This window comes from Balaenoptera musculus, chromosome 8 (assembly GCF_009873245.2).
Source record: "Balaenoptera musculus isolate JJ_BM4_2016_0621 chromosome 8, mBalMus1.pri.v3, whole genome shotgun sequence".
Lineage (NCBI taxonomy): Eukaryota > Metazoa > Chordata > Mammalia > Artiodactyla > Balaenopteridae > Balaenoptera > Balaenoptera musculus.
The window spans coordinates 53614165-53638991 of record NC_045792.1 but is presented as its reverse complement, the minus strand read 5'-3'; the positions used below and the strand labels follow the sequence as shown (position 1 = coordinate 53638991).

General features: G+C 37.6%; 1 protein-coding gene and 1 long non-coding RNA gene across 3 annotated transcripts in view; one reads left to right on the top strand and one right to left on the bottom strand.

Moving 5' to 3' along the window:
* Nucleotides 1–3878, bottom strand: part of LOC118898866 — a 76162-nt gene extending 72284 nt beyond the window's left edge. Inside the window, exon 1 of the long non-coding RNA XR_005020844.1 lies at nucleotides 3792–3878. This is a non-coding gene — a long non-coding RNA (uncharacterized LOC118898866). The remainder of the gene's footprint in view (nucleotides 1–3791) is intronic.
* A 236-nt stretch (nucleotides 3879–4114) lies between these two features.
* On the top strand, nucleotides 4115–16216 carry AQP11 (aquaporin 11). Of its 2 annotated transcripts, XM_036859578.1 has the most exons (4): nucleotides 4402–4823; nucleotides 4965–5047; nucleotides 12442–12558; nucleotides 15876–16108. In XM_036859578.1, exons 1-4 carry the CDS (start codon nucleotides 4429–4431, stop codon nucleotides 15953–15955), a joined length of 675 nt encoding a protein of 224 aa, XP_036715473.1. In that variant the 5' UTR covers nucleotides 4402–4428; the 3' UTR covers nucleotides 15956–16108. The 2 variants fall into 2 exon arrangements, with proteins under 2 accessions (XP_036715472.1, XP_036715473.1); XM_036859577.1 differs by having other exon boundaries at nucleotides 4115–5047; nucleotides 15876–16216.
* The last annotated feature ends 8611 nt before the right edge of the window (nucleotides 16217–24827 follow it).

Here is a 24827-nt window from a genome sequence, read left to right as displayed (position 1 = left end):
GTTAAAAAAATGATTTAGTCCCTTAAGCATGAACTGAAATATCATTTAATTATTTAATGTAAATCATATTCTTTCCTGATAGTTGAAATTCTTGTATCCTCTCTCCAAGGCTCCTTTTTCCTGGTATTAAGAAGCATGGGCCAATGTTCATTGCAGCACTATTTACAATAGCCAGGTCATGGAAGCAACCTAAATGCCCATTGACAGACGAATGGATAAAGAAGATGTGGTACATATATACAATGGAATATTACTCAGCCATAAAAAAAACGAAATTGGGTCATTTGTAGAGACATGGATGGACCTAGAAACTGTCATACAGAGTGATGTAAGTCAGAAAGAGAAAAACAAATACCATATAGTAACGTATATATGTGGAATCTAGAAAAAATGGTACTGATGAACCAGTTTGCAAGGCAGAAATAGAGACACAGATGTAGAGAACAAAAGAAGCATGGGAAGTCAAATTAGTACATAAAATGAAATCAGAGCAAAAGGAAAAAGACAATCTAGAGGGCTTTTTCAAACAAGCCAACTTCTGTAAAAATCTGATCTTATCCATTATATGCTGATTCAATTAGTCCAAATTTAAAGCATTGGTGATGCCTTAAAATAATTTTAATTTACCTGCACTCTTCTTCTTCCACCATATTAAATGATATCTGCTCTATTTTTTTTTAATCCTCTCTCGACCTATGTAAAGCAAGGCTAATAATAATATCCAATGTTTGGCACAAAGTAGTGCTCAATAAATATCACATATTATTATAAGATTGTGTTATTGAGGCAGACTGTCTTTTTAATGTCTGTGGCTCAACAAATATTTTTTTTAACTGAAATTAGAATTAACAGGAAGATAGGGAATTCCTTGGCAGTCCAGTGATTAGGACACGGTGCTTTCACTGATGGGCCCAGATTCGATCCTTGGTTGGGGAACTAAGATCCCAAGCAAGCAGCATAGCACAGCCAAAAAGATAAGGAAGGAAGGGAGGGAGGAAGGGAGGGAGGAGTGAGGTAGGAAGGGATTGCGGGGAGGGAGGAAAGAATAAAGGAAGCAGGAAGGAAGGAAGGAAGGAAGGAAGGAAGGAAGTAAACATACTTACTGAGATAGAAGCAAAAAGTTCTCACAAAAATTTAACTGATATTGTGATAGAGCACTAGATAAGTAATCTTCCATTTTAGGATCCACTGATTGCTATGGACCTCTTTAAAGTTATAGTTTTGGGTTTCCTCTCCACATAGGAAGCAGTGTATATAATAATAAGACATAACTGTTTTCATATTATATTTAAATAATTCATGGCAAAGATTATATAGACAGTCGCATTATAAATTTAGGACTTCATTTCTAAGAATCCCACTCAAATAACTATTGATAATTTGTGGTTACACAACTTTGTGAATATAATAAACCACTAAAGTGTACACTTAAAAGGGTGAATTTTATGTATGTGATTACATCTCAATAAACATTTGTAATAACTCTTTACAAAGCACTTCATCTGTATTGTCTCATTCAATCTTTACAACAAAACCCTAGTTATTTACCATAATATTATGATGAGGAAACTGAAGCTCAGAGAAGTTTAATGATTTAACAATTTCCTCAAGATCTCACAGTAAGCATAGCGTAAGATGCAAACCCTCATTTTCAAATGCTAAATCCAGTGCTTTCACCAAACCTAGTATTATGTACTTCCTGCCTCACAGAAACATGATATCTCTGAAATGCACAGAAGCAAAGTGGTTAAAATGGGGCCAACATTGCTGAGGAAGCCAGACTCTTCTAATCTTCCAACCTATGGAAGAGTCGTTCTTCCTCATGAAGACACTGGTCTTAGAACTGGAATTTTGAGATCTGGGTTTGCAAGATGCAGCTCTGTCACCCATACCAACAAACATTTATGTTGAAGGAAATGGGGTGGATTAATTAGTGATTTTTTGTTTCTGAAAACAGAGATTCATGTGATGTGAAATAATCACAAGTAATTAATTGGGTTTATTTTCGCCTTGTTCTTTAATTGAAAGAATTACCAAAATCCTTTTAATAACAATGTATATTATAATGTTATTAAAATTTCTAATCAAAGTCCAAAAGGCTAGTTTTCTACATGGCTTGTGCTAGTAAAAGTGAATTATCAGCAGAGCAGTAAACAAAATATATTCACATTAACTAAAACTCAAGTGACTTCTAGTAAAGGGGAGCGATAAAAGCGTTACACTCACAGTATTGATTTAAAAGCAACCTCTTTCAACAGCAGTGAGCAGACAATAGTTTTAATTTACTCTAAATTCTTTCCTGTCAGGCACCAACACAGGAAAGAGGAAAGACTTCATCTTCTACACAGTTTGTGTGTTTTCTGAAAGAATTTATCTTTTTAATTCAAAGAATGCCTATTGGCACCACAGAAAACTTGGGAGTTATGAAGAGAACTTTCATTAGTTATTAGAGGACAAATTGAGATTGGGAAGGAAAGCTGAGGAGAATCAGCAAGAATGATAGGGACGGAGTAAAGGGACTAAGTAGGTAATTAAATAGTTAATCCCACTAGGGGATTGTAAGTAAAGAAAAAATATGGGAGACCCCTGTAAGTTAATGATCACTCAAGAAAGCAGGTTTGCTTAACCACGAAACCAAGCAGGCTTGCGTAGCAACAAAACCATGCAGCAGAAGCAGGAGACATGACCCAAAACAATAAAACAATGGTGGCATGAGACTCACATCCTGCCCAGTGAACTCAGTAAGTTAATGACCCCTAGGACATACTCTCTGCACACATAAAAAACAATACTTTATGGAAAAGTGACATTTCAAAGTGAAAGACCCTCACTGTACTGAGACCTGAAATAATTTTTCCATAGTGCCATGACAGTCCTGGCTTGACCATGTAGGGACAAGAAAACTCCCCTGCCCAACCTGCAGGAGGAGCTGATGATGGAAGCTTGGCGTCTACTGAAGAATGAGGAAGAAGGTGGGGTTTTCCCCCCTCCCCACTTTTCCTTTGATTATAAAATTGTAGCCCACTAAGTTCTCAGGGCACAGCATCCTCTCGCCTGCCCACTTGTAAGCCTCACAAGCATCCTATTCTAATAAATCACTTCTTATCTATCACTTTGCCTCTGGCTGAATTCTTTCCGTGACGAGACAGAAAGGACCCGGGCTCCTTGGAGCCCCCCAGAGATGCCACCTAGTGGTTTCAAGAACACCTTCCAAGCGCTCTATCACTTGAAGCTCGGGCTAATTATTCCTCTCATTTTAGCTCTTCTCTCACTTCTCTCCAGCCCTCAGAAATGTGGACTTGTGTCTCAGCAGAGCCCAGGGGAGGCAGAACTGAGGCTGGAGGGTGCTGAGAAATTTGCACCCCTCTCCCCCAACTAAACCATGACACCCATTCCATTAGCAGAAAACCACGACAGGTGCAAGGTCTGAGGAATCCCAGACATTCCCTCCCAGCTGCACCCACAAAGGGCCGCCCAAGGTGGGCGAGCTGTTGTGAGTGAGGGGTGGTGGCAAGATGTCCTCTTTCAACTTCAGCCTAGCACTTCTTGAACACTTCCTGTCTGCCAGGCTCTGTGCTACTTGCCTTCCATACTTTTTTAAAAACAAATCGATGAGGTGGGTCGTCTGACCCACAACTCTACGAGGTAAACGTCACAGGCAGGTGAAAAAAACTAAGGCTCAAGAAGACCCAGTTGCCTGCCCTTCTTCACACAGGTCAAGCCCTGGTTCGCTCTGAAATCTACTCCCCCCAAACCACCACCCAGCCCCACCCCCGACCTCCGCGCTGCACCTCCGTCACTTCCCGTCTTCTCAGTCGCCCCACAAATTAAAAACGAGGTGGTTGGTCGAGAAGAGCTTTAGCGGTCTTTCCAGGCTGCCGGCTTTACAGTTTTAAGAGCGGGTAAGGAAAACACCTCAAGGTTCCCACGTCAAAGCCCCTGTCAAAGCGCAAGGGGCGCGCTCCCTCCCGCTCAGCGCTGGGAGAAGCGCGCCCGGCGTCGCCGGGGGTCCGGCGGTCCCAAGCCTAGCCCCTCGCAAAGGCGCACGGGCCGCCGCGCGCATGCGCAATGGCCTCCGGACGCGCACCGTCCCTCCACTCCCCGCCCCACCCGCGCCTGCTTCCAGTCCCTGAGGGAAGCGGCGAGGGCGTGTCCGTGTCCGGCTCCTGCTGACCGTTGGCCCCTCAGCCGGTGCTCTCGCAGAGGTGTCCTCGTCGCCCCTCCTCCCCGGCTCTGGTAACAACACCCTAGCTCAGAGCCGGGGAGGGGGGGAGTCCTTCCGCATAGCGCCCCCGGTGCCTCCAGCAAGCCTAGAGTCGGCCCGCCCCGAGGGGCGTGAGGGGGCGGGGCTGAGGATTTAGGACTCCGGCCCATACACCGCCTCCTGCCGAGCCAGAGCAGGGATCCCAGCCTGGTGTTGAGAGAGCCATGACGGCGCTGCGGGGGCTCTGGCCCGAGATGCAGGACACCTGTACCTCGCTGGGGCTGATGCTGTCGATCGTGCTGTTCATGGGGCTGGCCCGCGTGGTCACCCGGCAGCAGCTGAACAGGCCCACTGCCCACGCCTTCGTCTTGGAGTTTCTGGCCACGTTCCAGCTCTGCTTCTGCACCCATGAGCTGCAAGTGCTGAGCGAGCAGGAACCCCTGCACCCCACCTGGCCGCTGACGCTAACCTACTTCTTCTCGTTGGTGCATGGCCTGACTCTGGTGGGCACCTCCAGCAACCCGTGCGGCGTGATGATGCAGATGATGCTGGGGGGAATGTCCGCTGAGACGGGTGCGATGAGGCTGTTAGCTCAGCTGATTGGTGCCCTGTGCAGCAGGTACTGCATGGGCGCCCTGTGGAGCCTGGGACTGACCAAGTATCACGTCAGCGAGAGGAGCTTCGCTTGCAGGAATCCCATCCAAGTGGACTTGCCCAAAGCGGTCATCATAGAGGCCGTCTCCTCCTTTATCTTCCACAGCGCTTTGCTGCACTTCCAGGAGGTCCGAACCAAGCTTCGTATCCACCTGCTGTCAGCACTCATCACCTTTTTGGTCTATGCAGGTTTGTTATTCCCACAAAACACCTGGCATGTCCGGAGCTTCTATGACTTGAGGCTCTAAGTTCTTTGCCAAGATACATTTTAAACCATTATGCCTCTGTGATGTCAAAATTGGTATCTCCGTAATTCTAATCATTTTGCAGCTCATTCTTTACCGATAGGGTCGAAATATTGATCCTCCATTCAGTGCTTTTTTTTTTTTTAACACCCAGAGAAAGCCACTTATGTGCTGAAAGTGAGATCATGTGAGATATTGCCAAGGGTTCAAATATCCTACAAAGGGATTGTTGTAATGGTAGAAAGGAAAGATAACGTCAGCTACCTCTTGCCAACTTGGTATAGATCCTTTCTGAGACTCTCACTGAAACATGATCCTGGGTGTCAAAAGTTCCTTCCAATTTAAAGCACAAGCTACCTGATTGGTTAGTAATAAGAGTGGGAAGTAGAAATTCTGTAGTTCTATTTCTTAGTTCTTTTTCTACAAAATTACTTAAAATCATTTCTTATCTCCTTAATAATTCATCTTGAGTTATAAGTGAATTTTTAATGGCCTATCAAGAAAGATGTGTTTTAAAATCAAAACGTGCTTGAAATCAAAGATGCTTTTTAAAAACTAATAATTCTTGAGAATCTGTTGATTTCTTGTAAACCATTTGTTTACCTTGACAGATCTCAGATTTAGTGGATAATCTGAATATTCTAAATGGGACAAGAAAATCCAAAAAACAAAAGTTTGATGATGAAGTGTGTTATTTTAAATGATCACAACAAAATATTTCATTAGGACTATATCTGAATTCTAAAATGTTTTGGAGGCAGGAATCTAATAAAAGGAATTAGTAGTAAGAGTCAGTCTTCTGCCCATTGAAAGGGAAACTATGAGTAGACGCAAACCTCAAGATAAGGACTTTGAAACATACGCTCGACTTCCTAGGTAGAAATGAAAGAATCTGCAATCCACTTCAACTTCTTTAGATCTAGTACCATTTTTTTTGGAGAGACAGATGGAAATAAATGGTATAGGAGAGAAGGAAGGATTTATGCGTATTTGAGGGGTTGGTGAGTAGTTTCTTATTAAAGTTTTAGGTTTGGGCCAAAGCAAAAACATCCCTTGAAAAAAGTTATGCCACAATTTAGCTCTGTACTTATATAATTAGAAGTGGTAAACATTTAAAAGATGTTTTAAGTTAATAAAATGTTATACACAGTTCCTCCTCCCTCTCTTGATTATCCTTAAATTAGTATTCTTCCTTTTGTACTTTTAATACATATTTATGATTTCATAATAATACTGTATATAATATTAGCCAATACCTATTTTATAAGTGACAAAGATTTTGAGAGAAGAGAAACAAGATAATAATTGAAGTTATACATAAATATAAGGAGAGTTATTAGAAAGAACCCATAAAATAACAATTTAAGGTGTCAAAAAACACTGCTCTCTTTCTTCCCCTCACATTATTGACATAGACATTGCTGAAATGAGGATACTAATTGGTAGGGGAGGAGGAGAGAGTGAAGGGATCACTACAGCAGTGGTTCTCAACATTCTCTCTGCGTTACAATCACCTAGGGAGTGTTTTAAACATACCCATATCTGGGTGCCAAGATTAAGATTTAATTGCTGTGGGAAGGGGCCTAGGCAATAGTAGATTTTAAATTTTCCCAGGTGATCCCAATATGAAACCAGGGCTGAGAACCACTGCTCCAGTCTAGACTTTGCTGGCCATTTCAGTAGCCACTAGTCACATATGGTTATTTAGGTATAAATCAACTAAAATTAAATATTTACTACTTCAGTTGCTATAGCCACATTTCAAGTACTCAATAGCCATATGTGGCTAGTGGGTACAATATTGGACAGTGCTGGAGACTGTTTGCAGGGACAGAACCTAACAATTATTTACTACTGTTACAGAAATTGATACCCTATTATGATCTTCCTTTTCTGCCAATATAAGGGAGATAAGAATATTCATTGGGCAACATGCCAAGCATGTAGGAAATTTATATGAGTTATCCTAGTTAATCCTTACAGCAACCCACTGATGAATACATTATTCCCATTTTTATGTAAGTGAGGCTCAGAAAAGTGAAATGACCTGTCCAAGGTCACACAGCTAGAATGTTCTGGAACCATGATTTAAACTGACACTAAAGCTTATACTCATTATCAGCATTTCTACAGCATATTCCTCAAAAGTAACAAAAATATATACATACAATTGAATGTTGTTCAGCCATGAAAAGGAATGAAGTTCTGATACATACAATAGGAATGAACCTTGAAAACATTATGCTAAGCAAAATAAGCCAGACACAAAGGGACAAATGTTATATGACTCCACTTACATGAAATATTCAGAATAGGCAAATTCATAGAGTCAGAAAGTAGAATAGAGGTTACCATGGGCTGGGTAGCAGGGAGGAATAGGGACTTTTTGTTTAATGGGTACAGAGTTTCTGTTTGGGGTGATGGAAAAGTTTTGGAAATAGTGGTGATGATTGAACATTGTGACTGTAACTAATGCCATGAATATACACTTTTAAATGGTTAAAATGGCATATTTTATGTTATGTATATTTTAGCATAACTTAAAAAAATTTGTTACAAAAGGATTCTGTTGCCAAATAAATTTGGCAAACACTGGATTAAACAGATTTTCTAATTTAAGACTTCACAGAGCCTTTACTATGCTACTGTTTATTGTGAAACTCCAACAAGAGGAGCATGTGGAACACAGTTTTTCAAACTTACGGAATCCATTTGTCTAGGAGTGTGTAGCAGAAGAGAACATACTTTGGGAAGTGCTGCACTAAGCCATGTCACTCCCCATTTTTTCTATGGATATAAGTCATAACTTTAGATCAGTTATTCTAAATAGAGTGAACTGTTTGGGGACTAGCTGAGTGTGTGTCTTACCCGGCAGAGGTGAGGCTTTTGTAGGAAGGAGTTAAGAATGGATAGGGAAGGAAAGTCAGGGGAAGCATCTGCTAAATCAGGCATCGTTACAAGTTACTTTGATATGTCTTTCTCTCTCTTTTTTTTCTTTAAATTTCTAAGATACTATTAGTACTGGTTTGGCTAAGTTGCATGCTGGGATATTTCTTTAATCACTTGCATTTTGAGGACACCCAGAAGTCACTAATACAGGTCACATCAAAAGAACTGATAATTTAAGATTACAGAACATAACTGTCCAGCAGCGTAGCCACAGGCCCCTTGGATAGCCAATGATCAAGCGTCTGATTGTGTATTTATTGATTTAGCATCCTGCACTTTGATGTGCAGATGGAGGCCACTGATGTCATTACCACTTATCATGTATTTATTGACTTCCCAAATAAACTGAAAAAAACTGTGTGATTTATTAACATATTAAAGCTGTTAAAACTATTAATGCAAATTTCAAGCAAATCTTCCTTAATTTAGGTTTTGGGAGAATTTGGTTCAATGACCAGGGTAAGAGAGAACTGCATTCATTTTTAAATTAATTACATATTGGGAAAAAAATCTGTTATTTTACATATCCAGATAGGTTGTCTTTATTACTGTACCCTGTTCATTTCCTTTGTAGAATTTTAAATTATATACTTGTTTTCTGATGTAATGCCTGTCTTCCTCCACCAGACAGTAAGCTTTATGAGTACAGAGACTAAAATTGTTTTATTCATTATAAGTTATAATCAGGACTTAGCATGGTGTCGCCTGTTACAAATAAATACTCATTATTTTTAGAATGAGTGAATGAATGAATTAGCAAATACTCTATTCATTTAAAAATAGAAAGAAGTAATACATATCTGGGTATTCCATATTTTATGTCTAAGAGCTTTCAAAATAAGCCTAATATATTGTTTGAAGTAACTGTATTTTTACTTCATTTCATTACTCCATTCAGGAGGTTTTTGTATCCTTCTAAGTCACAAAGAATTTGGGTAAGATTATTTGTCAAAGGAGAAGGGAACTAAGTCCTTTACATACGTTCATTTTTAATACAATAACCATATGAAATAGGTGCCAATTTACAAATGAAAACCAGCTTCAAACGAAGGTCCAAAACTTTTTTTTTTATCATGCCAGTATAATATAGTGGTTAAGCACACAGCCTTGGAGTTGGACTGTGTCCGTAGGAGAGATAACTTAATTTAGGTCTGTTTCCTCATCTTTAAAATGGAGAATAATACTATCTATCTCTTCAGACTATGATGAAGAATAATGTATTCCAAGTTCTTCCCACAATAACTGGCACAAATGTTCTGGTCACTGGAAAGGCCTAGCTTCCATTATAAATTAGTTAATTGACATTCTAGCTTTTACACGAGTCTTACATGATTTTAACTAGTGTCATTCTGTCACAGAGAATTTGATTCCCTTTAGGAGTACTGAGAAACATTAGTGCCTATAATTACCAGATTTGGGACTCAGTCTTTGTGGTAATTTCACCAAGGTCATACTGTCTTCTAAGACTCTTGGCAGTCAGCCAGCTGGATCTCCCTGTTGATACCTCTTCTTCAACATATGTTATGGCTTCTCCCCTCCAGACATCAATATATAGTAACTTATGTTTCAAAGCCATTTTCTGTAAGTTCTGTGCCTGATGGATGATTCTTACTTTTTAAATAATTCACATTTAATTACACAATACATGAATGTGTTATTTTTGTAAAAAATGGAAATATTACCAATGAGACTTTTGATTGCTAGCCTTCATGCCTGTCCCCTCTCCTTCCCTGCCTACTCTTCTCACCAGTGTAGTCCTGTGTGTGCATATGTGTGTGTCCTTCCAAATTCTTATGTGCATTTATTATACATATTGATAGGACCCTATAGAAACTATTATATGTGTTCATGTTAACATGAAAGGTATCATACTTTACTTTCTGCAATTTGCTTTTTTTAGTGGTGTGGTTCAATGATATTATCTTGGAGATCTATATTAGTAAAGAGATTTCGCTTGTTATTTCAGTACTGAATGGTATTCCAAATTAATAACAAAGTTGTATATGTAGCTACCTTCTTCTGAATAGACATTTAGGTTTTTCCCAGTTCATTGCTACTATAAACAACCTTATGTGTGTCTACTAGTATACAAGTACCAGTAGTTCTCTAGGACAGTGGTTTTCAATGGGACAATTTTGCCCCCCGCCCCCCCAGGGGACTTTTAGCAATGTCTGGAGACATTTTTGGTTGTTACAAGGTGGGAGATGGATGTGCAACTGGCATCTAGTGGGTAAAGGCTAGGAATGCTGCTAAAAATCCTACAATGCAAAGGACAACTCCCAACAAAGAATTACCCAGTCTAAAACATCAAAGCCAATGCCACATTTTGGGCCTTTTGCTGACACAATGGATTTCTGAATCAGTTAACTTATCCTTAAAATAACAGTAATTTATTATTTTTCATGACTTTGTGGATTAGATAGGAAATTCCTGAGATCATATAGCTGGACAGTTGGTATGTCTGGAAGAGCCAAGGTGCTTCACTCGTGTCCAGCAGTTGGTACCAACAGCCATCTAAGATGCCTGTTTTCTTCCCTGTGGCCTGTCATCCTCCAGCAGCCTAGACCAACTCACTTACATGGTCAGGGCATTGTTCCAAGAGAGTAAAAAGTGGAAACCGACGATGGCTTTATTGAGACCTGAACCTAGAATTCACTCAGTGTTGCTTCTCACACTCAGAATTCACATAGCATCACTTCTGCTGCATTCTATTTGTCAGTGCAAGTTGTAAAGCCAATCCATATCCAAGACAGGGGAATAGACTGTACCTCTGGGTAGGAGGAGCAGCTTCTACCAAGTCACACTGAGCAGAATTGGTGATGTAAGGGTTAGAAGATAAGTGTGAAGTAGTTGGAGTTTTAGAATGGTATAAAACTGACTGACAGTGTTCTTAGACCTAATGGAAATACCAAAGACCTAACGGGAAAACTGAAGCAAACTAATTATGAGGGCAATGATTCAGTCTATTTTTATTGATAAATGCCAAAAAAGAAAATCACAGGTCACTTATATTATCACAGCACATATTACATTATATTTTATTATAAAGATCTGTGTGAATCCTTATCTTTTTGTCCATGGTGTCTAGAACATAAGAACTCAATAATTTTTTGTGGAATTAAGCTGAAATGACCACATGCCAACCAAACAATTCTGTTGGCCCTTGGCAGTTGCAGGTTTAACATTCCAGGATTTGACTATTCAAGAGTGGTCCATGATGTGATGTCATTTATAATTGCTGAGGCATGAATATGAATCATGCTGTGAGGCTGGTATGCTCGGTATGCTAAAAAGGACTCTTAGCCATGGAGTGAACTCAGTTCAGTGTCAACATCTTTACCTCAACACAGCTTCAATGTTTTCAGCCTATCAGGAGTGAAATCTCATTAGTGAAATCTTATGAAAGGGTCTCTTAATTTTCAATTTTACTTCACTGCATTTTATAAAGACAATTAACATGCTATAGTGGCATATGTCCATGTAAAATTTGTGAAGATCTCCGGATCTGTAGCTGTGGCTGAGTCAGAGGCAGACAAGTGTGCCCAAGCTTCCACATGGAACAACCACCAGAAATGTCTCTATCTCAGGGATACAATTAGAGTATGTTTTGAAAAGCGGAGCCACAGTTCTGGTGAGTACCACTGGACAGGCAGTCCAACCTCTTTTGCCTTTCCTTACTTGCTGTGTAGCCAGAACTATAAACTCCTGGGCCCCATCTCAGAGAGAGACCCTGTGTGCAGAGCTGGATCATGAATCCTGAAAAGTAGTCAACAGTTAGAATTTGTGCTTATCTTTCACGACTACTCAGTGACTTCTTTTTTTATTTTTAAAAATTTTGTAACCACGTTGAGATATAATTCACACACCATTCAGTCACTTCTTCAGGGCTCTGCTGCCAAGTAAAAATGGAGTCAATGATAATGCTTTGGTCCATTTTATTTTTTGTTTTCAAAGCAAAGGTACTTCTGCTCAAGAGGATCCTGGGGTATTGTACCCATTTTAAATGTACTTTCGTTTTATTTTTATTATTATTCATTTAAGTTTATGAATGTTAAGGGCAGCCAAATCTCCTGTTTTATAAAACTGTAGGAACAATAACAGAGCAGGTTAACTTTCAATGTGCATTTTATAATATACTATAGGAAAAGCATTGGATTAAAATTCTTAATGTCCTTTGTCCCCCCACCCCCGCTTTTTTGCACCTGGCATATTATAATCTATAATCTATTTTTATTCTCTATGCCAGGTGATTCTGCAAAGGAAGATTACAGAATAAGAATACTTAAATACCTAAAATGAAATAGTTACATTTAGTAATCCCTGTATTTCTAGTTGCAAGAAAATGTAAGATATATGGTTTGGTATCATTCTGTTTAAAATGTATTACAGGAGGAAGTCTAACAGGAGCTGTATTTAATCCAGCTTTGGCACTTTCACTACATTTCAAGTGTTTTGATGAAGCATTCCTTCAATTTTTTATAGTATATTGGCTGGCTCCTTCTTTAGGTAAGCATATTTTTATTTAATATGATTAAAAGATTAGAATCTTTTAAATATGATATGGAATGTCACTGTAACATGTCAATTTCCAAAGCCAGAGTAGGAACAGACAGAAAAGAAAAAAGGTAGGAAATGTTATGCCTGAAATAACATTTTATTTTGTGCAGTATCCTTTAAAACTTCTTTTATCTTCAAAGAAACAAATTACCTAGTTAAGGATAGTCAGTTTGAGGTCTGATACCACTTTAAGAAGCCCTCAGATATGAGGGCAAAAAAGTGAGGAGTAATTATTTCCATTAAAAAATAATCTTTTTTTTTTGCTAAAGGAATTTGTTTTTTTCAAGTGTGTGAGCTCCAAATAAAATACTATTTAGTTCATTTGACTCATTTTACAGAAGGGCATCTCATGAAACAATGCAGAACTATAATAAATGTAGTTTTAAAATTTTCCACAAGTTGCATTCCTATTATCTCTATCTGGATCAGATATGTAAAATTCCTCTTTTCAGGTAGGTCAAATAACATAAAAAAGTTATAACTGTAATCATGATATGCATTTCCTTATGTAAGTTATCAGCATTTCTTGATTTTGTTTAGTCATCTGTTTTAAGCCTGACTATAATTCATAACTATAAATGAATATGAGGATAGCTGGCCTTCTGTTAGTTCATCCTTCTTTTTATCCAGTTTGCATTTTGTTTCTTGTTGCTCATTTCTTTAAAAAAAAAAAGGGGGTGGGGAGGAGGGTACTTATAGGAGAGAACATAGGCATAACAGGTTTGAATAGCCATCATACTTCACTCCTTCCATTCACCTTCCATTCCTTTCATTTAGGAATTTTCCTCACATTTAGTATCTGTTACGCTCAGCAATATCTATAGGCCTAAACATGAAGAATATCAGAGAAAACCTGTATTTTAAAATGCTAATAATGGTAGCTTTTTTTCATCTATTGATTACTAGTATTTTCCAATAAGTTCTTTAAATTTTCTCTGCTCTTAACTTTTAAGAAGTAAAAAAGGTCACTGAAGTTCATGAAGAAGTTAAAAAGGTCACTAATTGGACCGGTCTACTTAAGTTTTTATGTGGAAAAATTCTCTTAATATGTCTTATTTGAAATGAACATATATTATTAACATTATATATTTGTTAATGTGCTCCAACTACAATTTTAACAGTAGGCCCATGATACTAAGGAATTATGTCATTCACTACTTGAAAAAAACCTAAAAAGTAGGCCTTTCCAAAATAATTTTAAAAGAAAAAAGAAACAGAAGTCATTGCCATTCTCTGTAAAAAGACCATGACTTTTTTTTCATTAAACACATTTTCTAGCCTAAATCACTTGATAACTTCTTCCTGGAAGAACATACTGGAAAAAAGTCTCATGACAGATTAAAAAAAAAGGAGCAATCACTTCTACCCCTTTGGCAAATATACAGACCAGAGAGTAGTAGGGTAGGAAAACAGACTATATTCTCTTCATGATAGTGTGGTGCAAACAGGAAGATAACATTACTTGTTGCTGTTACCAAAACATTTTAAAGAACCCCTTATCCAAAAAACAATCCAAATACGCAAACGAAAAACAAATATACTTTTATTTCTTTGCATCCTATTCAAGGGATCTTTTAAAAATGGAATTGGGATCAAACTTTTTTGCAATTATGTATGGCCCTAATTAGCTTGTTGAAAATATACATTCAAAGATTCTTCCTTTGTTGACCTAAGGATCTCCTAGCTTTTTCTAAACAGACCCAAACAAAATTTCTGTTCTAGTTCTTCATTTAAAGAGCCACATTCCTATACTGCTTTAAGAGGTTTGTGAATGAGAAACAATATAGAAATAATTCGATAGATGTGGATAAAAGACATGTGACTAAATGGCAGTTTTTAGAATACTAAATTCTGGCTTGCCACTGACTTTTGTCATACACTGAAATTACATTCCCACTGGGGAAAAAAATGGCCTCAAATGAACTAAGGTCACTATTTAACTCTAAGAAGGATAAGAAAAATAAATTTTATTTTTACAAGAGTCATTCAAAGAGCTAAGAGATGAGGAGTCGAAGCAAACAAACACTAGGCAGTGCCACAGAGTGCGACAGAGGAGAGTAATCGCAAGATACCTATCTTCTTTCCCTTCTTGACCAAGCAGGGAGCCAACTATTCTTGGAAGACACGGTCCTTGTTCTTTCTTGTTTCTCTTCATAGCGGAGATAATTATAATTCCTTTAATGGGCCCTGCCATCTTCCCCAATTAATAAAATGTTAGAAATGTGACTATAAGAATGTATATAAATTCTCTAGCTTACACATTTCATATAATAAAAATTAGCAAATTCTATTTGCTTCTATGAAACTGCAACTCCATTTTTAGAAAGTTTTAAATGTAATGTCTTATTTTCTAGCTCTGACTTTATAAAGAAAATGTCAAATTTTGTGGATTTATTAACAGATTGTTTCTGACTTTTAAAAAAATCTAAAGCCTTTGGTTGCAAATCAGATTAATCTTTCAGAAATATGTTAAGCTATCCAAATGCTAGTCAAACCTTAAGGTTTCCTCTTGTTAGCAAACAGGAGTAAACTATCAAATCTGCATGTGACAAAAACACATTCTTAATCTAAGTTTAAACTGATTTAGAGCTTTAAGCCTACATACCTTCAGATAAAAACATTAACCATTGCAGACTTCTCTGTTAAACAGTGATTTGAGTCCTGTGCCTAAATCTCCTCTGTCCCTATTTCCCACTGAAAAATTTTAAATCTTAAAAAATGTTTTTAAAAAAAATCACATTTTTTACATATATATATATATGCTAGTTTAGATTTATCTGGCATGACCTCAAAAATGAAGATTTGCTAATATGTGATTTTTTAAAAAACATTTATATTTAAGATTTAAAATGTCAACTGAAGTTTTCTTTCAGATACTTTGCTTATTAATACAGCTCTAAAAGCTATTAATGGTTGAGACTAAAATGGAGACCCAAGTCCAGAGTTTCTTACTCAGCAAGTCAGTAATGGAGCCAGAACTAGAACTCCAGATCTATTTTATTTATCCTTTGAATTCATTGTTTAGATCCTACTGGTTTTTCCAAGTACATACTGTTTTTAAGGATTCATGGTTGAAGAAAAATAATACGAGAATATTATATTTTAAAATACCTACATGTTTCATGTAGAATTGATGTAGCTAATTCTTTTAAACGTAGCTCTACAAATCTCTAGGTATGTAATTGTATATAATCTTAAATTATAACCACTGAATGATTATGAACTTCCTTAGGGATTGTTTTGTTTTTACTGTATTTTTCTTTCAGGTATATTGCTGATGATTTTGATGTTCAGTTTTTTCCTTCCATGGCTGTATAACAACCATACAATTAATAAAAAGGAGTAACTATTCTAAAAGACTAAGTTTCAGGACAGTCAAGATGGATGTGATAAAGATTTTATCACCTAATACTCACACACTGGCTGCACTGGATTCGTCAATGTTATCTTCCTTTGAAGAAACTGCCTTAGAGTTTTCATCACTGGGACTTAAAAAAAATTACTGTGAAAATAAGGTATCCTGTGTTTTTCAGTTAAGACTTGTTCTTTTAAGCGTGTATTAAATGCTGCTAGAAAAGACTCTTTAAATATAAATCTCAAGTGATAATTGTTAATTTTGATGAAAAAGAAATTGAGTACAGGGTGAGAAGGGAAGGGAAGGTGATGACAGGACCAAGAAAGAGTATGTGTATCATGTGTCACTTGAATGAACAAGATTTTTAACCAAAGTACAAACAGTCATGCTTACAAAACTGGAGAGAGGATACTTTTCAGCCACTACCTCACACAGTGATACCATCAGCAGTGTCATCTTTCAATAGGAAAGTTGCTTTTGGAAGTAGATTATATACCTACTCATACTCAAGGGGGTTCCTGAATTTTAAATATATTCTAATCTAAAATATTTTCTCTAAATAGACAATCTCACTAGCTTTAGGCAAACTGTCATTCTTTAATAGAATAAAGCACTCATACAAAGTATAAGCTTTTCACATTCTCATCTGACTGAACAGCTACCTTATGAAGTAGGTAGGGCATGTATTTTTAATCTCCATTTAACAGATAAGGAAATGAAGTCTAGAAGGGGGTTTACTGCTTTGCCCAAGGTCAAATACAGCCAAATACCATCTTTAAACTTCTACTTCAATACAAAAAAATATTCTCCATCATCAAGACTAAAGGAAAATTGAAGATTATAAAGAAACATTAAATACTTTATAATGTTACAATCTGTTTAGGAATTAACAGCTTTTTTTTTTAGGCTTAAAGAACCTTCAAGTTTTCCTCTATTAGAAGCTTTCTTTTATTGTATGTCTACCTTTTTTTTTTTTTATTCCCCCCCTGTATGTCTACTTTTTATTAAAAGTTCAGATGATAAAAGGTTAAGTATGTTTCTCTTCAAAGGAATTCCATTATCAGAGTTAAAACTGAAAGCAAAAAAAAAGGGGGGAGGGGCGAAATAAGATCTGTTTGAGTAATAATCAATTAAGCAACTGATAAACTGCCAGGTGATCTAAGTGCTGCTTGGTGATCAGCCTGTTATAGTCACTCTCTTTACACCTGCAGACTGAACCAGACTGCTGCAGGCTACCCAACAAGGCAGCCAGTTTGACGGTCATGGACTTTGACTCTTGAACTTATGAATACATACCGTAGTATTTTCTATTTTAAAAAGCAGAGTTCATAAAATTGCAACAATGGCTAAATGCAGTCTCTGACTTGTTTTATTTGGCCTGCACAGTATTTAAAACAAAATAACAAGCTAGTTATTGTAAGTTTTTAAACCACACAAAAATCCATAGTTCTAGCTTCTCTTGAAAAAAATCAAAAGATCAGTCAAGGGCTTCCCTGCTGGCGCAGTGGTTGAGAGTCTGCCTGCCGATGCAGGGGACACGGGTTCGAGCCCTGGTCTGGGAAGATCCCACATGCCGCGGAGCAACTGGGCCCGTGAGCCACAGCTACTGAGCCTGCGTGTCTGGAGCCTGTGCTCCGCAACGAGAGAGGCTGCGATAGTGAGAGGCCCGCGCACCGTGATGAAGAGTGGGCCCGCTCTCCGCAACTGGAGAAAGCCCTCGCGCAGAAACGAAGACCCAACACAGCCAAAAAAAAAAAAAAAAAAAAAAAAAGAGCAGTCAATATTAGGCCTGACTTCTGCTATTACAAGCACACAAAATGACTGGTCCCTTCAAAATAGTCCCTTTGCCACTCCCTATGTCTTCCAAACATGAAGCTGAATTTCACTTATTATTTCATGGCTGTTTTTCTTATAGGAATTTTTTTTATTCATGTCTCTTTATCATGAGACTGTGGTTTAAGAAAATTGAGCATTAATTTGTGAAAGTACCCAGCCCTCTAAACTTCACTTGTCAGAATTAGAGGTTGCGACTTCTGATGACACGGCTTCCCCTGCAGCCCTCTCAAATGGTAGCTTAGCTGTTTTCTCTATCACACCTCTTGATACCACTGGGCCTGGAGATGGAACAGGTCCCTTTCTCCTCATCTATTCTCTGCTCCTCCCTTTAAAAACATGTCATCAGACCATGCCACCTTCTACCTGGGTACTTCTTATTGCAGTTATCTACCGTACAGTCCCCTCAATTCCCTCTTGATCCTTTAGGAATTTAGTTCCTGTCTCACTCTCTCTCCACAACACTACTCCAGTTATATTTGTTGGTGATTTCAATACTTACAAAGATGATCCTTCAATATCTTGGCCTCCCAGTTCATTGGCTGAACTTGAAAGACTCTTCAATAATTTTTCCCTTCTCTTCTGCCTCAACTACAACTTTGGTCATAACCTTGAGCCTGTCATTACCAATAACTCAAACTCTTCTCTGATCTCAAATACCTCATTCCCCAACCACTAACCCCTCTCTCCAGCTCACTCGCCCTACTATCTCATCTCCAATGATCCTTTGAACCCCCATGGGGAACTTCTGTCCACTGATACCACCATGTTTTCACATCTTTCTCCCCTCTCAATTACTCTCGTCTCCTTCAGCAGCTTAAATTACACTCTTGCATAGAATCTTAACTCCCTTGTTCCTTTATCTCATCATACTCACATGGCTTAACCACAATTTGATTAAATCCAACTGTCTGCTTATTCCATGCCTGCACCCAAACATGAAATAGAAGAAAAATTGGAGATAGCAGTAGGACAGTTCTTTCAAAGACTTTTGCTGTAAGCAAAGAAAATGTGGGGGAAATTGGGTCAAGAAAGAATTTCCTTTTTTAAGGTGGGAAAGACATCAGCATGTTTACATGCTGAGGGGAATGATGCAGTAGAGAAAATAATGATGTAGGAAAGGGAGGGGAGATTTCCCAGATCCATAGTTTTTAATTGGCTAGCAAAGATAGAAGCAAGTGCACAACTGAAGGGGCTGGCCTTGGCTAGAATCACAAACAAATCATTCATAGTAACAGGAGAAAAGGTTAAGAATATATGGGCACAAGAAGAGTTGGTTGAACAGATGTGATGGTGGGAGTCTGAAGAAGTTCTTCAGTTTTCCTCTTCCCATTTTTTCTTGAAGCATTCTAGTCAGCCCTTCAACTCTACCATTCCACTGAAATTCCTGCCAAGGCCATCAATGACTTCCATGCTGTTAAATCAAGTTCTCATACTCCTTACCTATCAGCAGCATTTGATACAATTTATTGCTTTCTCCTCCTGATTCACTTCACTTCCAGAAAATTATTGCTTTCTCAGTTTATTCTTCCTCCTTTCCCCAAACTAAATGATAGTTTCCCAGGGCTCAGTCCTCTGAGCTCTTTTCTGTTTATACTTACTCCCTTGGTAATTTTATCCAGTCTTGTGGCTTTATGGCAACTATATCCTAATAACTGCCAAATTTCTATCTCCAGCTTGTACAACTGTCCTGAACTCCAGACTCATATCCATCTGTAAATGTAACTCTATACTTGGTTGTCTAACATATAACTCAAGTTAATACATGCAGCTCTAGTTAATTCAAACTGCATAGTTTATCCATTCTATTGATGGTATTTGTACTTACTCACTATTAAATCAATGCATGTGATAAACATTCTTGTGCAGGTCTTCTTGTGTACATGTGTTTTTCTAGGGTAGTAGGCTTTCATACTTTTCATTATGGCCTACTAGCATAGTTTGGTCAAGCCTCCATTTACTTACTCCTGTCCAGATTATTGCAATAACTTCCTGTTTCTATTACCAGAGTGATCCTATTAAAACAATCAAATCATGCAACAGCTCTCTATTTCAGACTTAAAGGCATATATTCTTCGATTTAACTATTACAAAACTGTACGCAACTGTTGGTGCAAAATATTAATGTGCTGGGAAAAACTGCACATGAACCAATGTGATTTCTGGGTTATACGGACATCACTGCCCTACTTAGCAATCATTTGTGAGCTAGTTCACATTATTTAAAAACACACTGTAGCAAAACTGTATTAGAATGCTAGGGCTAGAATAACCACATTTGAAAGCATCCTACATAAGGAATAATTCCTAGCTTCTAAAAGCACACAGGATTCCACAACTTCTTGCTTTTAAAAGACACTGGAAACAAAATGAAAAGACAAGACACAGACTAGGAGACTGGAATCTAGAATATATAAAGGACAGATCAGTAAGAAAAAAATAAAACTGGGCAAAAAATATGTATAAGTCAAATGTACAAAGCAGGAAGGTGTTCAATTTCACTAATAATCAGGAACATGGAAATTACAATCTTGATGAAATTCTACTTTCATATTCATCAGGTTGGCAGAAATTCAGGAGGCTGGAAATATCAAAAATTGATAAGGGTATAGAGAAGCATTATTCCCTAATGGTGGAACTGTAAATAGCTACAATCGTTTTGGAGAACAGTTTAGCAAAATCTAGCGAACTTTAAGGTTTACATAAGTGGGGCTTCCCTGGTGGCACAGTGGTTAAGAATCCGCCTGCCAATGCAGGGTACATGGGTTAGAGCCCTGGTCCGGGAGGATCCCACATGCCGCGGAGCAACTAAGCCCGTGTGCCACAACTACTGAGCCTGTGCTCTAGAGCCTGCGAGCCACAACTACTGAGCCCACGTGCCACAACTACTGAAGCCCGTGCGCCTAGAGCCTGTGCTCTGCAAAAAGAGAAGCCACCACAAGGAGAAGTCTGTGCACCGCAACAAAGAATAGCCTCTGCTTGCTACAACTAGAGAAAGCCCGCACGCAGCAACAAAGTACCCAACGTGGCCAAAATAAATAATTAAAATTTAAAATCTTTGAAAAAAAATAAAGTGCTTAAGTAGGAAAAGCAGCAGAAAGATTCAATTAATAAAAGTTAAAAAAAAAACATGCAACCCAATACTATATAGTGTTTATAGCATACATACACATTTAGCAAAAATACAAACATATACATAGTTATGATCAATACCAAATCTGGGATAGCGGTTACCTCTGAAGAGGAGGAAGGGGACTGGGATCTGGGGAATACAAAGGGAGCTTCAACTGTATTTGTACAATTTTATTTCTTAGCTGCATGTGAGTATATGGGTATGTGTTAACATTAGTCTTTTTTTTTTTTTAACTGAAGTATAGTTGAGTTACAATATTACATTATTTTCAGGTGTATAGCATAGTGACTCAGTATTTTTGCAGATTTTACTCCATTATAAGTTATTACAAGATAATGACTATAATTTCCTGTGCTACAAAATATATCCTTGTTGCCTGTCTACTTTTCACATGGTAGTTTGTATCTGTTAATCTCATACCCCTAATTTGTCCCTCCCTTACTTCTCTCTCCCCTTTGGTAACCACAAGTTTGTTTTCTATATCTGTGAGTCTGTTTCTGTTTGGCATATACATTCATTTGTATTATTTTTAGATTCCACATATAAGCGATATCATATCGTATTTGTCTTTTTCTGACTTATTCCACTAAGCATAATATTCTCTAGGTTACATTAATCTTTTTAATATGCCAAAAAAATTTCAGAACACAAATTATTTATAAAGTTAGGTAATGATAACCAACTTTTCCTTTACCTGCAGAGTTTTGCATTTAAACAATGAATGATAATTGTAAATTTTTTAATTCTTTGAAACTCTAAACTACGATATATAGCCCAGATCCCTATTCCTCAGATAAAAATTATGACCATGCAGGAGATGTGTTAGTTTTCTAGTACCACCGTAACAAAGTACCATAAACCAGGTGGTTTAGAATAACAGAAATTTATTCTCTCACAGTTCTGGAGGTCAGAAGTCCAAGCAAGGTGTCAGCAGAGCCATGATCCCTCTTAAAGGCACTAGGGAAGCATCTGTTCCAGACCTCTCTCCTAGCTTCTGGTAGCCTCAGGCATTCCTCTGCTTGTACATGCATCACTACAATCCCCCACCTTCACGTGGCTTTCCCTCTGCCATGTCTGTCTCTGTGTCCAAATTCTCCCTTCTGATAAGGACACCAGTAAATATTACATTAGGGCCCATCCTAGTGACTTCATTTTAACTTGATCACCTCTGTAAAGATCCTATTTCCAAATAAAGTCACATTCTGAGATGCTGGAGGTCACGATTTCAACATATCGCTCTGAGGGGACACAATTCAACCCACGAACAGGGAAAAAAAAAACTCGTCTCCCTCCTACCCCAGTCCCCTACTTCTCCCAAAAACAACTTTCTTATGCATCATGTATATGCACATGATACGTAAAATCCCCATTGTAACCTCCAGCCCCTTTTCTTCGATACAAAATATCTCTGTGTCTTGTTTTTCAATCTAATGTATCTTGGAGCCTATTCATTATTGGTACATAGTATCTAACCAATTCTTCTTAAGGGATAGTTTTCCATTGTACAGAGGTACTGTAAATAACTGACCCAGGCTTAACTATAGACATTGAGGTTGTTTTCAGTCTTTTACAAATAAAGTTGCAATTACTATCCTTGTGCTTATGACTTTCCTAATGTGCAAATTTATCTTTTCGATAAATTCCTTTAAGTGAAGTCTCTGGGTCTCTCATGTGCATTTTAAGCTTTGACAAATATCAATAGTATGTTCCTCAGTTTCTATAAAAACCTTTCTTAACTTTAATTATATACAACCCCAATTTATAGTTTTTGTTGTTGTTGTTTCTGTTTGTTTGTTTTTTAAGGTTTCAGGTTGCAGTAGACAGCTGTAAATTTTTGAGAGCCAGCATCCAAGCATCCTTTCTATTTGGGATAATCCACCACTGTGAGAATCTGAGCAGGGGCAGTGCCCTCCCACTACAGAAGCTGAAAGGGCCAGATAGTCCTGTCTTCTGGCAACACACACAGTGCCAACCAGGACCCTGTGGGGACTCAAAGACACAGAAGCAATTCAATCAGTCTAACACCCAGAGGAATCACAACATCTTATGTAAACCAATCCTAGTTCCTAACCTTTTTCTGAGCCTGGTTTATTTCAGCTTTCATGTCCATTTTGTGAGCTACCAGATAGCCTTTTTTTTTGTTTTTCTGCTTAAATTAGCCAGATTTGGATATTTACAACCAGAATTTAGGCTGATAATTTTGGTCATACTTTTATGAACATAAATTGCTACACTATTCTCATATTTGCATTACACGCTATGAAGGCTTAGACTGCTATATTTTGGGGTAATACATATTTGCTTTTCTTCATAATTCTGTCAGCTGTTTACTGATGCTGTTGATATGCCTGATGCAACCACCCCTTTTCTCCTTTTCTAACCTGTTACATGACTAGAAACTAGATAAGCAAGTACATTGGACCTGTTTGTAGAGCAAGGGTAGAGACCTGCAGTGAAGGCGTGAAGGTCCTTCGAGAAAAATGCATAATTTTATCACATCTGTTTTAATTGCTCAGTGGAATTTTAAATCAGGAATCTCAGATGTATTCTAAGAGCTGAGTTAATATTACATTTGTAGCTGCTTCTTTCTGTTATAGAAAGAATTAACTACTTTTGGTAATAATTAACATTTATTGCATCATCTTCTACACACTGTTGTTAGTGATTCATACAATTTTCAAAATAATCCAAAAATAAAATCCTAAGAAGAACTAGCCTGTATACACTTTTATTTATTAGCCTTCTCATCCCCAAGTTATGTATTTCTACTTTATCTTCTTAAAATTGTGCTAAAAACAATTCTAAGTTCACTGCTCTCCCCAAAGTTGTCCTGATTTCTCATCTGAAGTTATTAAGTCCCCGACATTAGATATTGATTTTATTTACGTAGATATGAGCAGACAGAGTGAGATGCTAGTGAAAGTATTTTTCAATTTCAGCTTCTTTGTCAAGGGATGGCAATAATTCTATTAGAATCCTCATAAGGGATTTTCTCAGATTTTAATTACGATCTATTAGCCACAGAAGATGGGTACCAGATGCAGATTCACCCATTCTAGAAATACTTTAAAAATATGACTTGTATGACAATTAACTATATAGTGATTCTATCTGAAATCCTGCAGATAAATAAAATTTTATCTAAATATCTAAAATTTCTCTGAACAATGAGTAATCACACTTGTCTTCTAAAAATAAAGGGCTATATACTATGATCATCTGTGCATAATCCCTCATCTTTAACAATACTGGCAAGATCCCAACAAGATCTCAAAATACATAATCAACAAACATTTAAACAAGCCTATCTGAAAAGTATCAATATCTGACAAAGTGACCTGAGGGAGGCAGAAATCCACTGGGATATTTTAATGAATACAATTTTAAACAATAGAACCTAGATCAGACAACCACTAACCCTAGCTCTGGGGGCAGAATGTCTATGTCTTTTCTTAAAATTTCCTCTACACCAAGAAACAGTAAACAATTCCAGCAACCTTAAAACTAAGTTCAAATAGAATCAAGAAATGTTGGCTTGCTGATCATTATGAATTTCATTTTTAAAAAGTGTGACCTCATCTTTTCTTCTTTCTCTTATTTTCTCAAAGCTATGGGTACACCTGCCTACTATTACTTTTGAAGTCATTCAGACTTTGAAAGTCTAGTCCTCTCATTTTACAAAGATGAGGAAGTAGGTCCAGAGAGGTTAAATATCTTGTCTGCCAAGTCAGAACTAGATGCTTGGTCTTCTGCATCTTAGCTGACTGCATTATCCACAATACCAGGCCGACCGCAGCAGTGCCTACAGGAAGCAGTGCACAGAACCTCAACATTTTGTTGATATGTTATCAAAGAGCACTTTATGTTTCACTAAAAGTCATGATTACAAGTATGTAA